The sequence below is a fragment of the Myotis yumanensis genome, unplaced genomic scaffold, assembly GCF_028538775.1.
Source record: "Myotis yumanensis isolate MYYU_CA2020_CCGP unplaced genomic scaffold, mMyoYum1.0.hap1 SCAF_6, whole genome shotgun sequence".
In the NCBI taxonomy this organism is placed as follows: domain Eukaryota; kingdom Metazoa; phylum Chordata; class Mammalia; order Chiroptera; family Vespertilionidae; genus Myotis; species Myotis yumanensis.
The window spans coordinates 66,564,701-66,583,180 of NW_027223757.1; the positions used below are offsets into that span (position 1 = coordinate 66,564,701).

Consider the following 18,480-nt stretch of genomic DNA (forward strand, 5'->3'; position numbering starts at 1 on the left):
ACTTTTTTAACAAGTACCACTATGCCACTAATTCTCAAACAGAAGTGATTTTGTCCCTCCTCATCCTCAGATACTTGGCAATATCTGGAGACATTTTTTGTTGTCACAACTAATGGGTTGTGTACTGCTAGCGGTGTCTAGTGGGTAAAGGCCAAGGATGCTTTTAAACATTCCATAATGGCAAGGTTGAGAGACACTGCAACTCAGTGGAGACAGAGAGTACTCTAGGACAGCAACACGATCTCAGCTTGCACCCTGCCACTACACAACTATGAGCAGATGGAGTACATCCTAGAAACATTTGGAGTAAATGAGTGGGATTGTAAAATGGTTCATTACTTAACTGTAAATTCCTTTACCAGGACTACTTCATACCTCAATGATGCTGGATAAATGAGGTGTTGCTAAATCACTAATTTGCTTAACCCTAAAAATAGAGGCTCAGAAGAGTTCCTGATATTCCCAAGTATACTCTGCAAGGAAGATAATGGCTTAGAAAAAATGATGTACATGTTTATTTAGTCATTCATTTATTTGTTTAACAAATATTCCTTTTAATAAAAAGTTATTGAGTGCCTAAGTGATGTATACCAAAAAAATATGAAATAGTACACTTCCTTTAAAAAGTTAATGATTATGCTTATGCTATGTTCAGGGTAGATTTCAATAAATAGCTCATGTTAATATTTTTGGACAAGTTTAATTACAATTTGAACTAATTTCTGTCCTGCTGACATCTTACAACAGTATTCATTAAAAATATTATTGTTTACTTTCAATAATAGTAGAAATCTGCAAATGACTTTACTGAGCAGTTTAAATATGAGAAAACAATGTGATATTTGAACTTAAGAACATCAAACAATTTCCACTAATTAACCCCTTGACTCCTTAAAATGAAATTATCACTTGTTAGCATTTCAAGACAATTGCAAGCCTCCTTTTCTGAACTTATATTATCAACACATAAGAATCTCTTCTTGCAACAACTGTGGTTGATTCACCATTTAGCAGAACAAATTAAGAATTTATCAGTAATTATGAAAATAATTTCCTTCTCTTATTGAAATCTTTGCAGCCTCTGCAGCTTAGCACATTATTATTCTGGGTGGCGTAGGTGTTGTTGAAAGGCAGTGTGAAAATAAGAGCCTGAATTATGAATTCCTCCCATAAACATTGAATCACTTTGTATTTTCTGCAGCAAAAAATAACTTATTTCTCTTGAAAGAAAAAGAACATTTCAACTTTCAGGAACACATAAGATTGCTATACAACACATATTGAGCTAGGTGACCTATGGGCTCCGAAATAATATTTTATTTTTCATATATATCCATAAAACTTATCATTTTTGGTGTCACACACACACACACACACAAACACACACACACACACACACACACACACACACACACGCCCCAGTCAGTGTAGGTCCTTTGTTTTCAACTATATAAATTATTATTAAATTGAACTCTTCATTCCATTTCAATTTAGTAAATATTTATGAAATACCTACTCTACTCCAGGAACTGTGCTAAGTGCTGGCAAAACAGAAATCGAGTTTTATAGTCAGGGCATTCAAAGAAATTCAGGGGAGATCTCCCTGAGAAAGTCAATGAGTGCCTGAAACTGTAGAAAGTGTATTTTCTTGTCCTTAGTTTCTGCAGTGGATTTTACATTTCAGTAACTTGTGATCTGTACTTAAATCTGCCTGAAAACAAAGGACCTACATTGATATATATATATATATATATATATATATATATATATCCCTTTTTTTCTCCCATTGACTTTTTAGACGGGTCCCCAGCCCTCACCCTTCACCCCCCTGACCCCAGGCCTTCACCACCTTATTGTCTGTGTCCATGGGTTATGCATATATGCATACAAGTTCTTTGGTTGATCTCTTCCCAACCACCCCTGCCTTCCCTCTGAGATTCTACAGTCTGGTCCATGCTTCTATGTCTCTGGATCTATTTTGTTCAACAGTTTATTTTGTTCATTAGATTCCACATATGAGTGAGATCATAGGCATCAATATCTTTTAATTACAGTGGTTATTTAAGGGATAGCTGCTCATCTAAAACAGCATTATATTGAAAGAAGATGCCTTCCAGAACTTCCATAGCTAGAGAGGAGAAGTGAGTGCTTGGCTTTAAAGAACAGGCTGACTGTCTTGTTAGGGGCTAATGTAGCTGATGGCTTTCAGTGGAAGCCAATGCCCATTTACCATTTCAAAAAATTTAGGGCTCTTTATAACAATGTTAAATCTACTCTGCCTGTGCTGTACAAATGGAACAACAAAGCCTGGTTGACAGCGCATCTGTTTACAACATGATTTACTAAATATTTTAAGCTCACTGTTGAGACCTGATCAGAAAAAAGAGATTTTTTTTCAAAATATCACTGTTCATTGAGAATGCACCTGGTCACCCAAGATCCCTGATGGAGAAGTACAATGAGATTAATGTTATTTTCATGCTTGCTAACACAATATCCATCCTGCAGCCCATGGATCAAGAAGTAATTTCAATTTTCAAGTCTTATTATTTAAGAAATACATTTCATAAGCTATAGCTGCTATAGATAGTGATTCCTCTGATGGATCTGGGCAAAGTAAATTGAAAACCTGGAAAGGATTCATCATTCTAGATGTCATCAAGAACATTCATGATTCACTGCAAGAGGTCAAAATATCAACATTAACAGGAATTTGGAAGAAGCTGATTTCAACCCTCACAGATGACTTTGAGGGGTTCAAGACTTCACTGGAAGAAGTAACTGCAGGTGTGATGGAAATGTCACAATAACTAGAATTAAAGGAGGGGCCTAAAGATATGACTGAATTGCTGCAATCTCATGATTACATTCTGATGGATGAGGAGCTGCTTTATAGATGAGCAGAGCAAGCGGTTTCTGGAGGTACAAACTATTCTTGATGAAGATGCTGGGAAGATTGTTGAAATGACAACAAAGGATTTAGAATATTACACAAACTTAGGTGATAAAGCAGCAGCACAGTTTGAGAAGACTGAGAAATTGTGAAAGGAAAAGTCAAGTAGTGAAGCAAACTTCATTGTGGTCTTATATTAAGAAATTGCCACAGCCACCCCAACCTTCAGCAACCACCATCGTGATCAGTCAGCAGCCATCAACATGGAGACAAGATCCTTACCAGTAAAGAGATTATGACTTGCTAAAGGCTCAGAGATTGCTAACATAGTTAGCAAAAATACTTTTAAATTAAATTGTGTACATTGTTTTCTTAGACATAATGGTATTACATTTGTAATAGGCTATAGTATAGTATAAACATAATTTTTATATGCACTGGGAAACAAAAAAATTTGTGTGACTAGCTTTATTGCAATATTCACTTTATTGCAGTGATCTAGAACTAAACTGGCAATATCTCTGAGGTATGCCTGTACTTTCCTTTTTATAGATCATTGTTATGCATATTTTATAGTGTCTTCTGTTTTCAATCTTTGCAAAATGTCATCTGCAATAAGAACACAATTTGACTCAATCCCTAGTAGGGGGCGTGCAGGAGGCAAGCCAATCAATGATTCTCTCTCACTGATGTTTCTCTCTCTCCCTCTCCCTTCCTCTCTGAAATCAATAAAAATATTTTAAACAACCCTCAATTTGACTCCACATATAACTTGTAAGCTATTGTGGTTATAGTTGTTACCTGATTTATATCCCTAACGTATAATTACTTTGCTCCATTAAATCAAATAAATGAAAATGATTAAAAAATAAGTTCAATTTTTAAAATCAAAATTATTACAACTACATACATTCTTATCCCATTTCTTTTTCTCAGTGGCCCCCAAAGTTAAATCTATAAACTATGTATTCACTACCAAACCTTAAAATAATTTCCCTTACATTATTTTACATTTACTAATGTCCTAATAATAAATAATTTAAATAATTTGGAAAAGAATATTAAGAATATTAAGATATGCTTACAAATATATAGTGAATTGCCTGGTTAATGGTGTCTAAGGAGAGATGACATTAGCTACCTTTAATTATTGAATGTCTTTAATACTAAAACTGTAAAATAGTGATTAACTACAATACAAGTGGACAGTTCTGAGGCTTAACATAAGAAAAGGAAATAGCAAATTAAATATTAAGAAAAATGTCCAGTCTGTTGCTTATAGGATACATTAGTAGGAAAAATTTTTAGCCTGAGTCATTAAGACAACTGAAAAATACAATTCTAAAATTATCTAAAATGAATATTCAGCAATTTAAACCTGGATATTTTCAGAAATAGAAACACAGACATTAACAAATTAAGAGAGGTTCATCAGGGGCCTATCCTCACCAGCCAGCTCTAGGTTGCTCCTATTAAAACTATGCCCATTAATATTTTATCAGAATTTAAGAAAACTCCTGTCAGAAAGGTCTCTTGGGATCACCCCAGGGCCTCTAAGAACAGATAAATTGGTGGAAATGTTGGATGAAATCCCAGTTTGCCTATTATACATTTAGTTTAAGTAAATACTTTGAGCACTGAATTCAATGACTTTGTGAGGATGAGAGAAAGAAGTAAGGGAGACAGGGGAAGATGCAGAGCATTATGTGAACCCCGATGAGAGCTTTCTACTGCCAGCATCTCTAGGTCTTACCTTGTCCAGGTTATTTATCTTTTCCTGCTCCACTCTAATAATCTTTCACAAGGTATCTGACACCTTATAAGATTACTTTTCCAGATATATGGGGTCCATTGTTTAGGCAAGCTAATATAAATGGCTACCCTTCCCTGCTAGAATCTCCTACTAATTAATCAATGAACCAATCAGCCAGTGGATGGACTCACCCATCCCCCAAAGCTTTACTGAGCACCTGCCATGTTTTAGCCCCTTGGACAAACACTGGTAAAGCACGTTTTCTGCTGATCCTCATGACCAACTCATGCAATAGGCAATATTATGCCCATTGTGAATTTTAAGGAATCTGAAGTTTAAAGTGATTAGATATGTTGCAGTTATTCTCATTATACTTTTTCTATATTACTGATTAAAAAGTTGAAACTAATTTTCAATTTCATATACTCAAAAACACAACAATCTTACTGATAAATTGGGAACCCTACTTCCTATAGTATTTTCATTGAATTATGAAGAAAAATATTGTAGAATGTTATTCTTCTTTAAAATTGTGGCCTTTCTAGATTACTATTCATATGGTTAATAATTATCTACAGAAAATTCAAAATCTAGATATCACTGTGATATCTTGGATTTAGAAATATCTATGAATAAGGCCATAGAATTTTAATAGCATGTAAAAAAATGAATGTAAAAGAATAGACTCTGCCCTTTTAGTTGTTTAATTCATTTTTTATAAACAGACATGACTTCTTCATTTAAAAAGCTTTTCCTTTTATGTAATACTAGAGCCCCGGTGCAATAAATTCATGCACGGAAGGGGGAGAAGGGGTCCCTCAGCCCGGCCTGCACTCTCTCCAATCTGGGACCCCTTGGGGGATGTCCAACTGCTGGTTTAGGCCCAATCCCGCAGGGCAGTTGGACATCCCTCTCACAATCCAGGACCACTGGCTTCTAACCGCTCACTTGCCTGCCTGCCTGATTGCCTTTAACCACTTCTGCCTCAGCCCCCACCACCGTGGCTTTGTCTGGAAAGACGTCCGAAAGACGTCTGGTCTAATTAGCATATTACCCTTTTATCAGTATAGAATGGATATATTTTGCCAAGAATATTTAGATGTTTCAATTTCAAAAAATATTTAACTTCCTTGGTTAAGGTCTGCTATTCAGGCATTGCACACCTTAATTAGGTAGTTGGTATAACAACTACTCTAGGGCCAGAGGGAAAGACTCGTAAATTGCAGAAAGACTATAGATGAACATGGGGGCCCAAACACTTTAGAAGCATGGGAAGCACAGGACGTGGCTGGAATGTCTGTAAGGAGGATTCTCTAACAAAGTGGTCTCAACCTTCCTAATGCCGTGACCCTTTAATACACTTCCTCATGTTGTGGTGACCCCCAACCATAAAATTATTTTCATTGCTACTTCATAACTATAATTTTGCTACTGTTATGAATTGTAATGTAAATATCTGATATGCAGGATGTATTTTCATTGTTACAAATGGAACATAATTAAAGCATAGTGATTAATCACAAAAAACAATATGTAATTATATATGTGTTTTCCGATGGTCTTAGGTGACCCCTGTGAAAGGGTCGTTGGACCCCCAAAGGGGTTGCGACCCACAGGTTGAGAACCGCTGCTCTAACAGGTCGTGGCCTCTGAAGGGACCTTGCTGAAGGTGGCAGCCCCTACCTTGACTTTTCCAAACAAGTCCAATCCCCCAGGGTGTTTTGCTAGAATCTCTATGTTTAGTCTTTTAGACCCGACCTTGTAGGAGCATGTGCTTTCCCAAGGATGCTTACCTTGCTGATTGTATCTAGAGGTTAATTTTAGTTCAAGCTGTTAGGACAGTAAAAGCCAAAGGAGGCAGGTGAAGAGGGCTACTTGGTGGTGATGGCCAAGTAGTTCCTTAGCCCTCTCTTTCACAGAAATGCATGTCAGAGCAATCTGTTCATCCATTACTCAGAGTCTGCCAGTCAGCCCCGGCAGAAAACTAACTGGAAAGAACAGAGAACTCTAATAACATATGTAATAGCTAGTTAGGTGGCTTAGGAAAGCACTTGGTCAAACCAGAGGAACCAGAAATAAATCCTAGAACGTTTTGGGCAAAAACATCGATTGTATAATAAATCTTGGAATGTCAATAAAAGAAACAGTAATAAATCAATTGAATTAAATGGCATTCTTTAATCTTTCATCTTGATTATCCCCCAGGAAAAAAATCACCTTTTAACACAATACATTTATTTATAATATATTTATGTTCTTATCACTCTTCCTTCACTCTTTGCCCATATCAGCTCCATAAAGCAGGTGTTTTATCTGTTCACTAATCATTATGCCAATCACCTTGAATAATAAAACAGATAATAGCTTCTCAAAAATATATGTCACATGAATTAATAATAAATTTACTGAGTACTATTTAGTAGATTTACAAAGATGAATGTGATACACTTCCAATCCCCAAAGTACTTAAGCCTAGAAAGGAATGTCAAATTGCTATAATATAAGGCAGAAAATATAAGGGTTATTAAAGATCTAGACATAACGTACTTCAGACCAGCACTTCACAAGAGCTATACTATGGGATATAGTGAGCTGTTCAAGAATTAAGAATTATAGGTAAAAGACTATATTGATGTAGATTTTCCATTTTCCAGCTGTATGCTATTTAATTCATATTGTCCTCCCATTTGAATACTGCTAAAGATGTTGGAGTACATATAAAAAAAGTATGGAATGACCCACTCCTGCTGTCAATTTTCAGCTTAGGTTGACATCACCTGGGTAGTCCAGGTAACTTCTAGACTGAATTTAGTTGAGGGGATACTGGGTAATAGTATCACCAAGCTCTTAGCAGAGGCAAATAAAAATCATCATTCGAGTGATATACCATTGTCCTATACTTGAAAGGATCTCCACAAATAATACCTTAGAGACAGCATAATGTAACCTAGAATACTGAGAAATAAGGTTGCATGAGTGAGAATTAAGAGAAACAAAAGAGCAGAAAGAGACCCACAAAAATTTCAAATATAGAAATTATCAATGAGGGATTATAAAACAACTGTGCTTACTAGTTAAACAAAACATAAGCTTAAAAATAACTGCTCCTCAAAAAACTAAAAATGGAACTCCCATTTGACCCAGTAATCACACTTCTGGGAATATATCCCAAAAAATTAGAAACACCAACCAGAAAGGATATATGCACCCCTATGTTCATAGCAGCACAATTTACCACAGCTAATATTTGGAAACAGCCTAAGTACCCATCAGAATGAGTGGTTTAAAAAACTGTGGTACGTCTACACAATGGAATACTACACTACTGTAAAAAGGAAGGAACTCCTACCATTTGCAACAGCATGGATGGACCTGGAGAGCATTATGCTAAGCGAAATAAGTCTGTCAGAGAAAGATAAATATCACATGATCTCACTCATTTGTGGAATATAATGAACAACATAAACTGATGAACAAAAACAGATCCAGAGACAGAGAAGCATAGATCAGACCGTCAAACCTCAGAGGGAAGGTAGGGGAGAGTGGGGTAAAGAGGAGAGATCAACCAAAGGACTTATATGCATGCATATAGGCCTAACCAATGGACACAGACACCAGGGTGGTGAGAGCATGAGCAGGGAGTGGGGTTGTGGGGGTGAGGGGGGGCAAGGGAGGCTAAGGACATATATGTAATACCTTAATAAATAAAATTAAATTGAATAAATAACTGCATAAAATAGAAGACTCTAATCTAGTAGATTAAATTTATAAGATGAAAATGCTATATAACAACAGAAATGACAATAACTTAAATTCAAAACTCTATAGATTATTAAATGAGTTAGGCAAAAATAAAGAGAGAAATATTAAACTGAATGTTAGATTAAAATTTTTTCCAAAATGTATCACTAAGAAAAAATAGCCGAAAATATGGAAGAGAGGAGATGATACAAGCAGAAGAGGAAACAACCTTCTTTAGAATTTCAGGTGAAGATGAAACAGAATATAGGTGAAACTATATATGCAAAAATAATGATTGAGAAATTGAGACAGAATTACCAATATCCAGAATGAACAGAGATATTAGTCTTCTTTACCCAGTGGTACACTACCCTTGCAAACATTTTCATTCATTTACCTCTATGTGCTGTACAATTATTTTCCAAGTGTATAAAAACATAAAAAATGCTGCTTAAAACACTGTTTTAGGCAGAAGTTGCCAATTTTTTTTCCTGTAAAAGACCAAATAGTAAATATTTTAGGATTTGAGGGCCATATGGCTTCTTTAGCAATGATTCAGCATTGCAGTTGTAGGACAAAAGCAGCTATAAACATTATGTAAATAAATAGTCATACTGTGTTCTAATAAAATTTTATTTATTAAAACAGGTGTAAGTCTGAATTTGTCCCACAGATTGTAAGCTATAGCTTGCCAGCCCCTACTTTGGAGGATCAAGGTGAGCGTTCCAATAAAAGATATGTGGTACCATTTTACTCCCAGCATTAGCCCTCAGAGTGCATGTAGAAGTCATAATACAATGTTTTTTTTTAACTTGATAGCCCATGCCAATGGACACAATGGGTTTTTAATAATATTAGTGGCACTTATATAAACTTTATCAGTTAGAAAGAGATTGTTTATATACCAACAAATGCAATACTGTAACTTCAGAAAATCAGATTCAATTTTAAATCTATGATGTAATTTAAAACAATCTAAAGAAAATATAAAACATTTTAAAAGATAACAAAGAATATTTCCCTAAAAAAACTAAAACAAAGTCATTATCTACACTAATAAAAGAGAAACATGGTAATTAGTGTACGACCGCTACCCTTCCCATTGGCTAATCAGCATATCCTTATGCAAATTAACTGTCAGCCAAGATGGCGGCCGGCAGCCTGGCAGCTGGAAGCGAACATGAGGCTTGCTTGCTCCAGTGACTGCAGACTGCAACGTTCCCCGCCTCACTTGCCGGCCTCTGAGCTGGCAGTTTGAAATTTTGTAACAAATATAGCCGCCTGGATCTCAGAGCTGGAGTTATACATTGTTTCAATTATAGAACTGAAACAAACCAGCAGCGGAAGCCTCAGAGCTAGAGCCAGAGCTAAAGCTGGCCCAGAATAAAAAAAAAAAAAAAAGAAAAAAAGGAGCGGTTGGGAGCTTCAGTCAACAACCGCCAGCCTGAAAGCAGCCCCCAGCCCCTCACCCAGACTGGCCAGGCACCCCAGTGGGGACCTCCACCCTGATCCAGGACACCCTTCAGGGCAAACCAGCTGGCCCCCAGGCCTCTATCCTATATAGTAAAAGGGTAATATGCCTCCCAGCACCGGGATCAGCGGAGCAGCGAGGCCTCCTGGCACCGGATCAGCGTGACAGGGGGCAGCGCCCAAACCCCCTGATCACCCTGAAGCTCTGTGTGTGACAGGGTGCGGCGTCCCAACCCCCTGATTGGCCTGCAGCTCTGTGCGTGACAGGGGGTGGGGCCACAACCTCCCTATCCACCCTGCTCTGTGTGTGACAGGGTGCGGCACCCCAACCCCCTGATGGGCCCTGCTCTGTGTGTGACAGAGGGCGGCACCCCAACCCCCCCCCCCACAGGCCCTGCTCTGTGTGTGATGGGGTAGAGCCATAACCTCCCCATCGGCCCTGCCCTGAGTGTGACAGTGGCGGCGCCCCAACCCCCTGATCAGCCCTGCTCTGTGGGTGATAGAAGCGGCACCCCAACCCCCTGATCCGCCCTGCTCTGTGTGTGACAGGGGGCGGTGCCCTAACTCCCCTATTGGCCCTACTCTGTGTGTGACAGCGGGGAGCTCCCCAACCCCCTGATGGGCCCTGCTCTGTGCATGACAGGGGGCAGCGCCCAACCCCCTGATGGGTCCTACTCTGTGCGTGACGGGGGGGCAGCGCCCCAACCCCCTGATGGGCCCTGCTCTGTGCGTGACAGGGGGTGGCGCCGCAACCTCCCCATCGACCCTGCCTTGAGTGTGACAGGGGGCGGTGCCCCAACCCCCGAATCGGCCCTACCCTGAGCGTGACTGAGGGTGGCATCACAACCTCCCGATCTGCCCTGCTCTGTGCATGACAGGGGGCGGCGCCCCAACTCCCCAATCAGCCCTGCTCTGAGCCCCACCAGGGGCTGTACCTAGGGATTGGGCCTGCCCTCTGCCACCCAGGAGCAGGCCTAAGCCAGCAGGTCGTTATCTCCTGAGGGGTCCCAGACTGCGAGAGGGCACAGGCCGGGCTGAGGGACCACCCACCCTCCCAGTGCACAAATTTTTGTGCACCAGGCCTCTAGTAAATTATAATGGCTCTATGAGGACACATGCATTTGTGTATATCAGAGAACTTAAAAAAGTAATGTACAATCTAAGGCAGAAATACAAAGGTAAAGAAAGCTCGTACGATCTCACTTATATGTGGAATATAATAAACAAAATACTTCCAGAGGCATGGATGCATGGAACAGAATGACAGATCTCAGTGGAGAGGGGTGTGGAGTGGATGAGAAGAGATTAACCAAAGGACATATGTGCATATATGCATAACCCATGGACACACACAATAGTGTAGGGAAGGCCTCGGGTGGGGCAGGGGCTGGGTGGAGGAGGTAAAGGGGAGAAAATGGGGGACATCGTAATACTGTCAGCAATAAATAAATAAGTAAATAAATAAAAGAATTTCCTACACAACTGTAGGGAAAATTCCAAGTATCAACAACAAAAATAAAAAAAAGAAAGCTCCCTTTAGTTTCCTACCAATAAATCTTTAGTTATTTGCTATTTCCACAGAAAATTAAGGTTTTTCTATTGCTTTTTACAGTACTTTTAAAAGGTTACAGTTGTTTTGCCTACAGAAGCAAAAATTTTATCAATGAAAAATCTAATCATCAATAATTGTTATGAATTTGGACATGATTATTGTTAACCATGATACAATATTTAGTTTTTTTGGAGATTGGGTAAATTTTAATTCATAGGGACTAGGGTTTTGATAATGTAAAGGTCCAATATTGTCATTTCTGTTAGTGTGATTATAGTGAAGGGGAAAAAGCATAACATAGTTTTATGTTATTAAATAATTGATCATTGGGTCTGAATAGGAAATGAGGTTCTCAGAGGCACAGTTTATAGAGTAATATAAACTGAAAACCAACTCAACACCAACAACATTGGGAATAGTAGATCAATTACAATATGCCTATACAATTCAATACAAGGAATACAATATATTTAGTAAAATTTAAAAAATATTTCATGATATATGGCTAAATTAAAAATTGAGAATACTTGGGCAAGGGTAACAAAAGAAAAAAAAAATAAACAAATGGGATTACATCAAAGAAAAAGTTTTTGTACATCAAAGGAAACCATCAACCAAATGAAAAGACAACCTACTGAATGGGAGACGATATACACTATACATCTCAACACCAAAAAAAAAAAAAAAAAAAAAAAAAAAAAAAAAAAAAAAAAAAAAAAACCCACCAAAAAACTCACACAAATACAATCTAATACAAAAATGGACATGAGGACCTGAATAGACATTTCTCCAAAGAACAAATAGGAGGCCAACAAACATATGAAAAGATGTTAAACATCACTAATCAGAGAAATGCAAATTAAAACCATGGTGAAATATCACCTCACACCTGTCAAAGTGACTATCATCAGTAAATCAACAAACCAGGATATGGGGAAAAGGGAGCCCATGTGCACTTATGCAGGTTGGTGCAGCCACTATGGAAAACAGTGTGTGCGTGGGGGGGGGGGGGGTATCCTAAAAAAATTAAAATTAGAGCTGCCTTATCACCCAGTGACTCCATGTATGTGCATATATACAAAGAAAACAAAAACACTAATTGGAAGAATATATGTACCCCTATGTTCATTGCAGCATTGTTTACAGTAGCTAAGCTATGGAAACAACCCAAGTGTCCATCAATAGACAAGTAGATTAAAAAAAGTGGTGGTACATATACACAATGGAATATTACTCAGCCATGAAAAGAGTAAAATCTTATCACTTGTGACATCATGGATGTACCTAGAGCTGCGGTTCTCAACCTGTGGGTTGCGACCCCTTTGGGGGTCGAATGACTCTTTCACAGGGGTCGCCTAAGACCATCCTGCATATCAGATATTTACATTACGATTCATAACAGTAGCAAAATTAAAGTTATGAAGTAGCAATGAAAATAATTTTATGATTGGGGGTCACAACATGAGGAACTGTATTTAAAGGGCCAGAAGGTTGAGAACCACTGACCTAGAGGGTATTTTGCTAAGTGAAATAAGTCAGTCAGAGAAAGAAAAATACCATTTGATTTCACTTATATGTGGAATTTTAAAAAACAAAGAAAATAAACTAAACTGAAACAGACTCATAGATACAGAGAAAAAACTCATCGTTGTCAGGGGAAGGAGTGCTATGGGGCTGAGTGGAAAAGGTGAAGAAGTTAAGAAGTACAAATTGGTAGTTACAAACAGTCACAGGGATTTAAAGTAAAGCATAGGGAATATAGTCAATAATATTGTAATAACTATATTACAAAGGGGGAACTGGAAATATCAGGGGAACACTTTATAAAGAATATGATTGTCTAACCACTATGCTATACACCTGAAACTAATATTAATATTGAATGTACACTATAATTGAAAAAAGAAAATTTAAATTTAAAAAACTTTAAAAAAATAGATTTAAATAGTAACATTAAAAAATTGAGGATGTCAACTGTTACATGGAGTATGATAATATGTATGTTAAAATAGTAATAATATAAATTGAAAACCACCTCAACACCATCAACATTGGGAATAGGAGATCAATTACAATATGCCTATACAATGCAGTACAAGGAATACTATAGTGTTAATTTCATGGCTTCATACATATGCCAATACATAAGTGGAAGCCTGAAATTATACAAAGTAAAATATAAATAGGAGTGATTTGGGGAAGATGGGTGGCTGTGGAAATCCAAGGTGGTGATGATTAATGGTGCCTTTTGCCTTAGCAGCTATGTTTTAAAGTTTAACAAGTAGAAGATACTCAGGTATTACTTTTGTAACTAATTACTAATTTAAAGAACATACCACAATGTGGGGTTGGGGGGACAAGAAGAGATAAACCAAAGAACTTATATACTTATATGCATAGCCCACGGACATGGGCAATAGGGTGATGAAGATCTGGGAGGGTGAGTAGGGCCTGGCAGGAGCGGGGAAAGAGGGAAAAATGGGAAATTTCTGTAATACTATCAACAATAAAAATATATTTTAAAAAGATAAGGCGATTTGATACATTCAATCAAAATTAAAAGACAACTTCTAATTTCAACTTTATTACTACAATCTCGAAAACATCATTTAAGTCAGCCCTTTTCTGTACAAAAAAAAAGTAGCCGCATTTCTTCATTATTAACTATACTTGGAGAACTTGCATTCAAAGTTAGAATCATTGCATTGATAAAACTATTGTGTATACGGACATAATCAAAGTAAAAGAGCAAATGTGAAGAAAAGAAATAAAGTGGTCTTAACCTTCATTGTTTAAAACTCACCCAGAAAAACGACTTATTGATGGAACAGTCTGGTAAAAAGTGTGATAGGACAGAAGTTCTGTCTCAGTGGAAAGCTTTTGATCACTTTTCAGATACATCAAGGAAACATGAACTACACTCATCTCTTGAGATAAGCTGCTTTGAAAGGCAGCTGAACATTCCTCCTCTCACTGAAGAGTTTTCTTCAAGGACAACTTAAAGTTAAATTTTGTAAAACTAAGACATGTTCTGTGCAATGGATAAGAGTCATGTTATCAGCAGAAGTTAGAGAGAGTAGTGTGTGATTGATTCCGACATTAAGGCTGACCTCAAACACCAATTGTTTAATAAATGAAACTTAACACCTTAGACAATCTGTGAAAGGAATCAAGAGAGGTCCCAAACAGGGGAATGCTGTTTCTTCTCGAAGCATCTCTTTAACATCCCTAAAGGTCTTTTGGAATAACTAACGCTTTCTCCTGTTTAGGAAGCACACTCTATGCACTTTTTAAAACTAAATCAAAGTTGGTTGTTATCCATGGAGATGTGCAAGTAGCTATAATCAGGAATTTAAGATGGCATATTTTTCTTTAGTAGAAAACATTAAATTAGATTTGTGTAGCACTTTATTCTTCTTTGACTAAACAGCATACTAAGCAGTGCCTTGTAATATACTGCCAAGTCTTCCCTGGCTACTGGTAAAGAAGAAAGCTTGCAAAAAGTTTACTACCATGAGTTTCTCTATGGGATTTCAAAAAGAACAAATACTGACATGATGAAGACATCCAGCTCATATTATCACCAGGGCAATTGGAATTCCCCTTATGGCACTAAGGTTGATAGAAGAGCATCCCTAGAATATCAGAATCTATAGCAAAAAATACACTTAATATAATCGATTTTTCAGACACAGAAATAGTGTAGTTTAAATTGTATCAGTATCTGAGGAATGAGCACATGGCCAGTAGGTTTGCTTTTCACCTAGAAATTCTAAGAATGCTCCTCTTCTAGACTCTCTAATAATTAATGGTGAGAGGCAAGTAATATCATACAACTTCAGATCTGGATCAGATTTAGGGTAAAGAACACTGGAAAAATTTTAGAATGCATAGAAGCCAACCATATGGTACCCTATCTGACAACATACGGCATGGTAGTATTCACTTTTGGGATTTATTGATATTTATCTCCCCTCCATACAAAACAAAATAAAACCTGGCTACTACACTGCAATAAAGTTACATGAGTATTCAAAGTATAGGAGTCTAATGAAGACTTAATTATGGATTTTTCTTTTCTTTGAGACATTAAAATGTATAGAGTTGCCAATGAGATTAAATTATTTTGTCCAGATATATTGCAATTACTTGTACAAATGAAGAAATACATGGAAGAATTACTCATCCTTATTTATTGTAATTATTTTCTTTTGTATTCATGAGTTCGTAAAATATATGAATAAGAAAATTAAAATGTCACTCAAAGTTTTTACAAGAAAACAAGTTGGAAGGGATATATAAATATTGCATTACTGTGATAATAGATTCAAGGTCATGCAAGCAATGTATTGCCTAAATGACCACAGCGATTGCTCTTTTATTCTACAGTGCTAAACTGAATTACTAGGCAAAATGTTGAAGTAGCATTTGAGCTCCTATAATTTTAAAATATTAGAGCTTTTAAAAGATCCTCATGGAATTCGCATCACAACATGCCTTACACATTAGGTAATGCAATTCTATCTTGGGACGTAACCCGATGGCATCGTCACACACAAACACATTCATCATGCTGTCCTACAGATTCAAAAAGGAGAATGTTTCCCCTCTGAGTTAACACATATCCCACCACATTATCATATTCCTGTTGGCTAGCAGGCAGCCGAAAGAGCTCAGAGTGCTTTGACTATTTAGAACAAAGAAATGTAAGAAAACAGCTGTCACTTACGTTTTTGAGTCATCCCATAAGACACAATAGGGATTCAAGGTACCCTAAAAGCAAACAGAGGAATAAATGTATCTTGAGTACATACATCAAATATTATAGGATTGTGTGCAATGCAAACAGAATGGCAGATTTCTTATCTTGCAGTAAGATACTTCAAAGATTCCACCTCTATTTTTTTTTTGTATTAAAATCTGCATGTCCTTTCTTATAGATTCGGTGACCCAGTTTGTGAAATTCTTTTCATAAAAATAATTCATTTATTCAAAATATCATGATTTATATTTAGTTGTTTTGAAATTTGAACGTGATACTCTCATCTACCACAAGGTTCATATTTTGATGATTTCTACTTCATTTTTTTCTCTAAAATATTAATTGCTGAATTGTTTCCTTTAAGCAGACCAAAGTATTTACAATGTGTCAATCACAGTGAAACATTCAATATTATACAATCACCACCACCGCCACTTCCTCTGCAGCCTCTAGTTGGTCAGCTTCCTAGAGGCAAGAGATGGTTACATTTGTTGTCCATGCCCAGAGAGTTTGTTGACTCGCAACACCTTCTTAATCAACAGATCATAATTGTATGGGATCAGATCTAATGAAACTCTGAGAAAAAGTGCTAAATTTTTATTCGGTTTAATAATTATGTATTTAATAGCTACCATGATTTTCAGGATGACAAAATGAGTTTTCCACACTGAATTCCAGAGAAGTATTTTAGTTTTTTTTGTTGTTGTTGCTGTTTTGTTTTGTATTTTCTCTCTCTCTCTTTTAACAAAAATCTTCATTGTTGCCTGACCACGGTGGCTCAGTGGTTGAGTGTCCACCTATGAACCAGGAGGTCACAGTTCGATTACTGGTGAGGGCACATGCCTGGGTTGTGGGCTCAATCCCCAGTGGGGGACATGCAGGAGGCAGCCCATCAATGATTCTCTCTCATCATTGATGTTTCTATCACTCTCTCTCCCTTTCCCTTCCTCTCTGATATCAATAAAAATATATTTTTAAAAAACTTCATTGTTGAGAGGAGAATCGAAGATGGCGGCATAGGTAAACACCGGAGACTGCCGCCGTGGACAACCACTTCAAAAATACAACTAAAAGTCGGAGCGGACATCAACCAGAACCACGGGAAGGCTGGCTGAGGAGAGTCTCTTCAACTAGAAGCAAAAACAACAGCATTCCGACGCTCAGCGGAGGCGCAGTGTGGAAAATTTAAAGGTACGGCGGTGCAGTGGTGAGGGTGCGCGCGCAAAGCGGGCTGGCGGCTGAGGGCGCGATTGTCGTTTTCAATCAGGAGTGAGTCTCAGACTCTGGGCTACAGATCCGGGCGAGTCTCTAGGGACCCAGACTCAAACGGGAGAAGCGGGACTGTCTGGCTACGGCCCCTCCAAGGTTTGCAGCGATTGCTGGGACAGAGAGGCAGAGCCCCTGGGGACGGACTGAGAGCGGCCATAGCTGCTCCCTCCCCCCCGCCCTGTTGAGCCCGCCCCGCCCAAACCCTGCGCACAGCCATTTGCCGATCACCTCAGGCAAGGGCTGGACTAGCGCCTCCCCTGAGGACTGAAGTTTTCCCACAGCTGATTTCCACCGCCAGTCGGCCTGGTGGTCAAATCCCTCTAGTGTTAACTACAACAATTAAGGCTTGGCTAGAACAAGACTGCGCACAGAGACCACAAGGGGGTGCACCAAGAAAGCATAAAAGATGCGGAGACAAAAAAACATGACAGAAATGGAGGATATGGAGCTAAGAATCGCAATTTTGAGGGCTTGCCATAAATTTGTGCAGAGCCTCACGAAAACTAATGAGACCCTCGATGCTACGATAAAGAAATTAGAAAGTAAGCATACACGGACTGAAATAAAGAATATTATACCCAATAGCAGACCAGAGGAGCACAAGAATCAAACCAAAGATTCGACAAAAAACACCCAATTGGAAAAGCAAACTGAAAAAAGAATCCGAAAGTGTGAAGATAGTGTAAGGAGCCTCTGGGACAGCTTTAAGCGGACTAATATCAGAGTCATTGGAGTGCCAGAAGATGAGAGACAGCAAGATATTGAAAACCTATTTGAAGAAATAATGGCAGAAAACTTCCCCCACCTGGAGAAAGAAATGGACTTACAGGTCCAAGAAGCGCAGAGAACCCCAAACAAAAGGAATCCAAAGAGGACCACACCAAGACACATCATCATTAAAATGCCAAGAGCAAAAGACAAAGAGAAAATCTTAAAAGCAGCAAGAGAAAGAGGCTCAATTACCTACAAGGGAATACCCATACGACTGTCAGCTGATTTCTCAACAGAAACTTTGCAGGCCAGAAGGGAATGGCAAGAAA

At 38.0% G+C, this 18,480-nt stretch overlaps 1 protein-coding gene across 5 annotated transcripts in view; it reads right to left on the minus strand.

The window, feature by feature from the left end:
- The window catches only part of ADGRB3 (adhesion G protein-coupled receptor B3), a 699,707-nt gene that overhangs the window by 276,051 nt on the left and 405,176 nt on the right, over window positions 1-18,480 (minus strand). For all 5 annotated transcript variants that reach the window (XM_070418313.1, XM_070418316.1, XM_070418315.1 and 2 more), the window contains one exon: window positions 16,139-16,182. In XM_070418313.1, coding sequence (XP_070274414.1) covers window positions 16,139-16,182 — 44 coding nt within the window. The remainder of the gene's footprint in view (window positions 1-16,138; window positions 16,183-18,480) is intronic.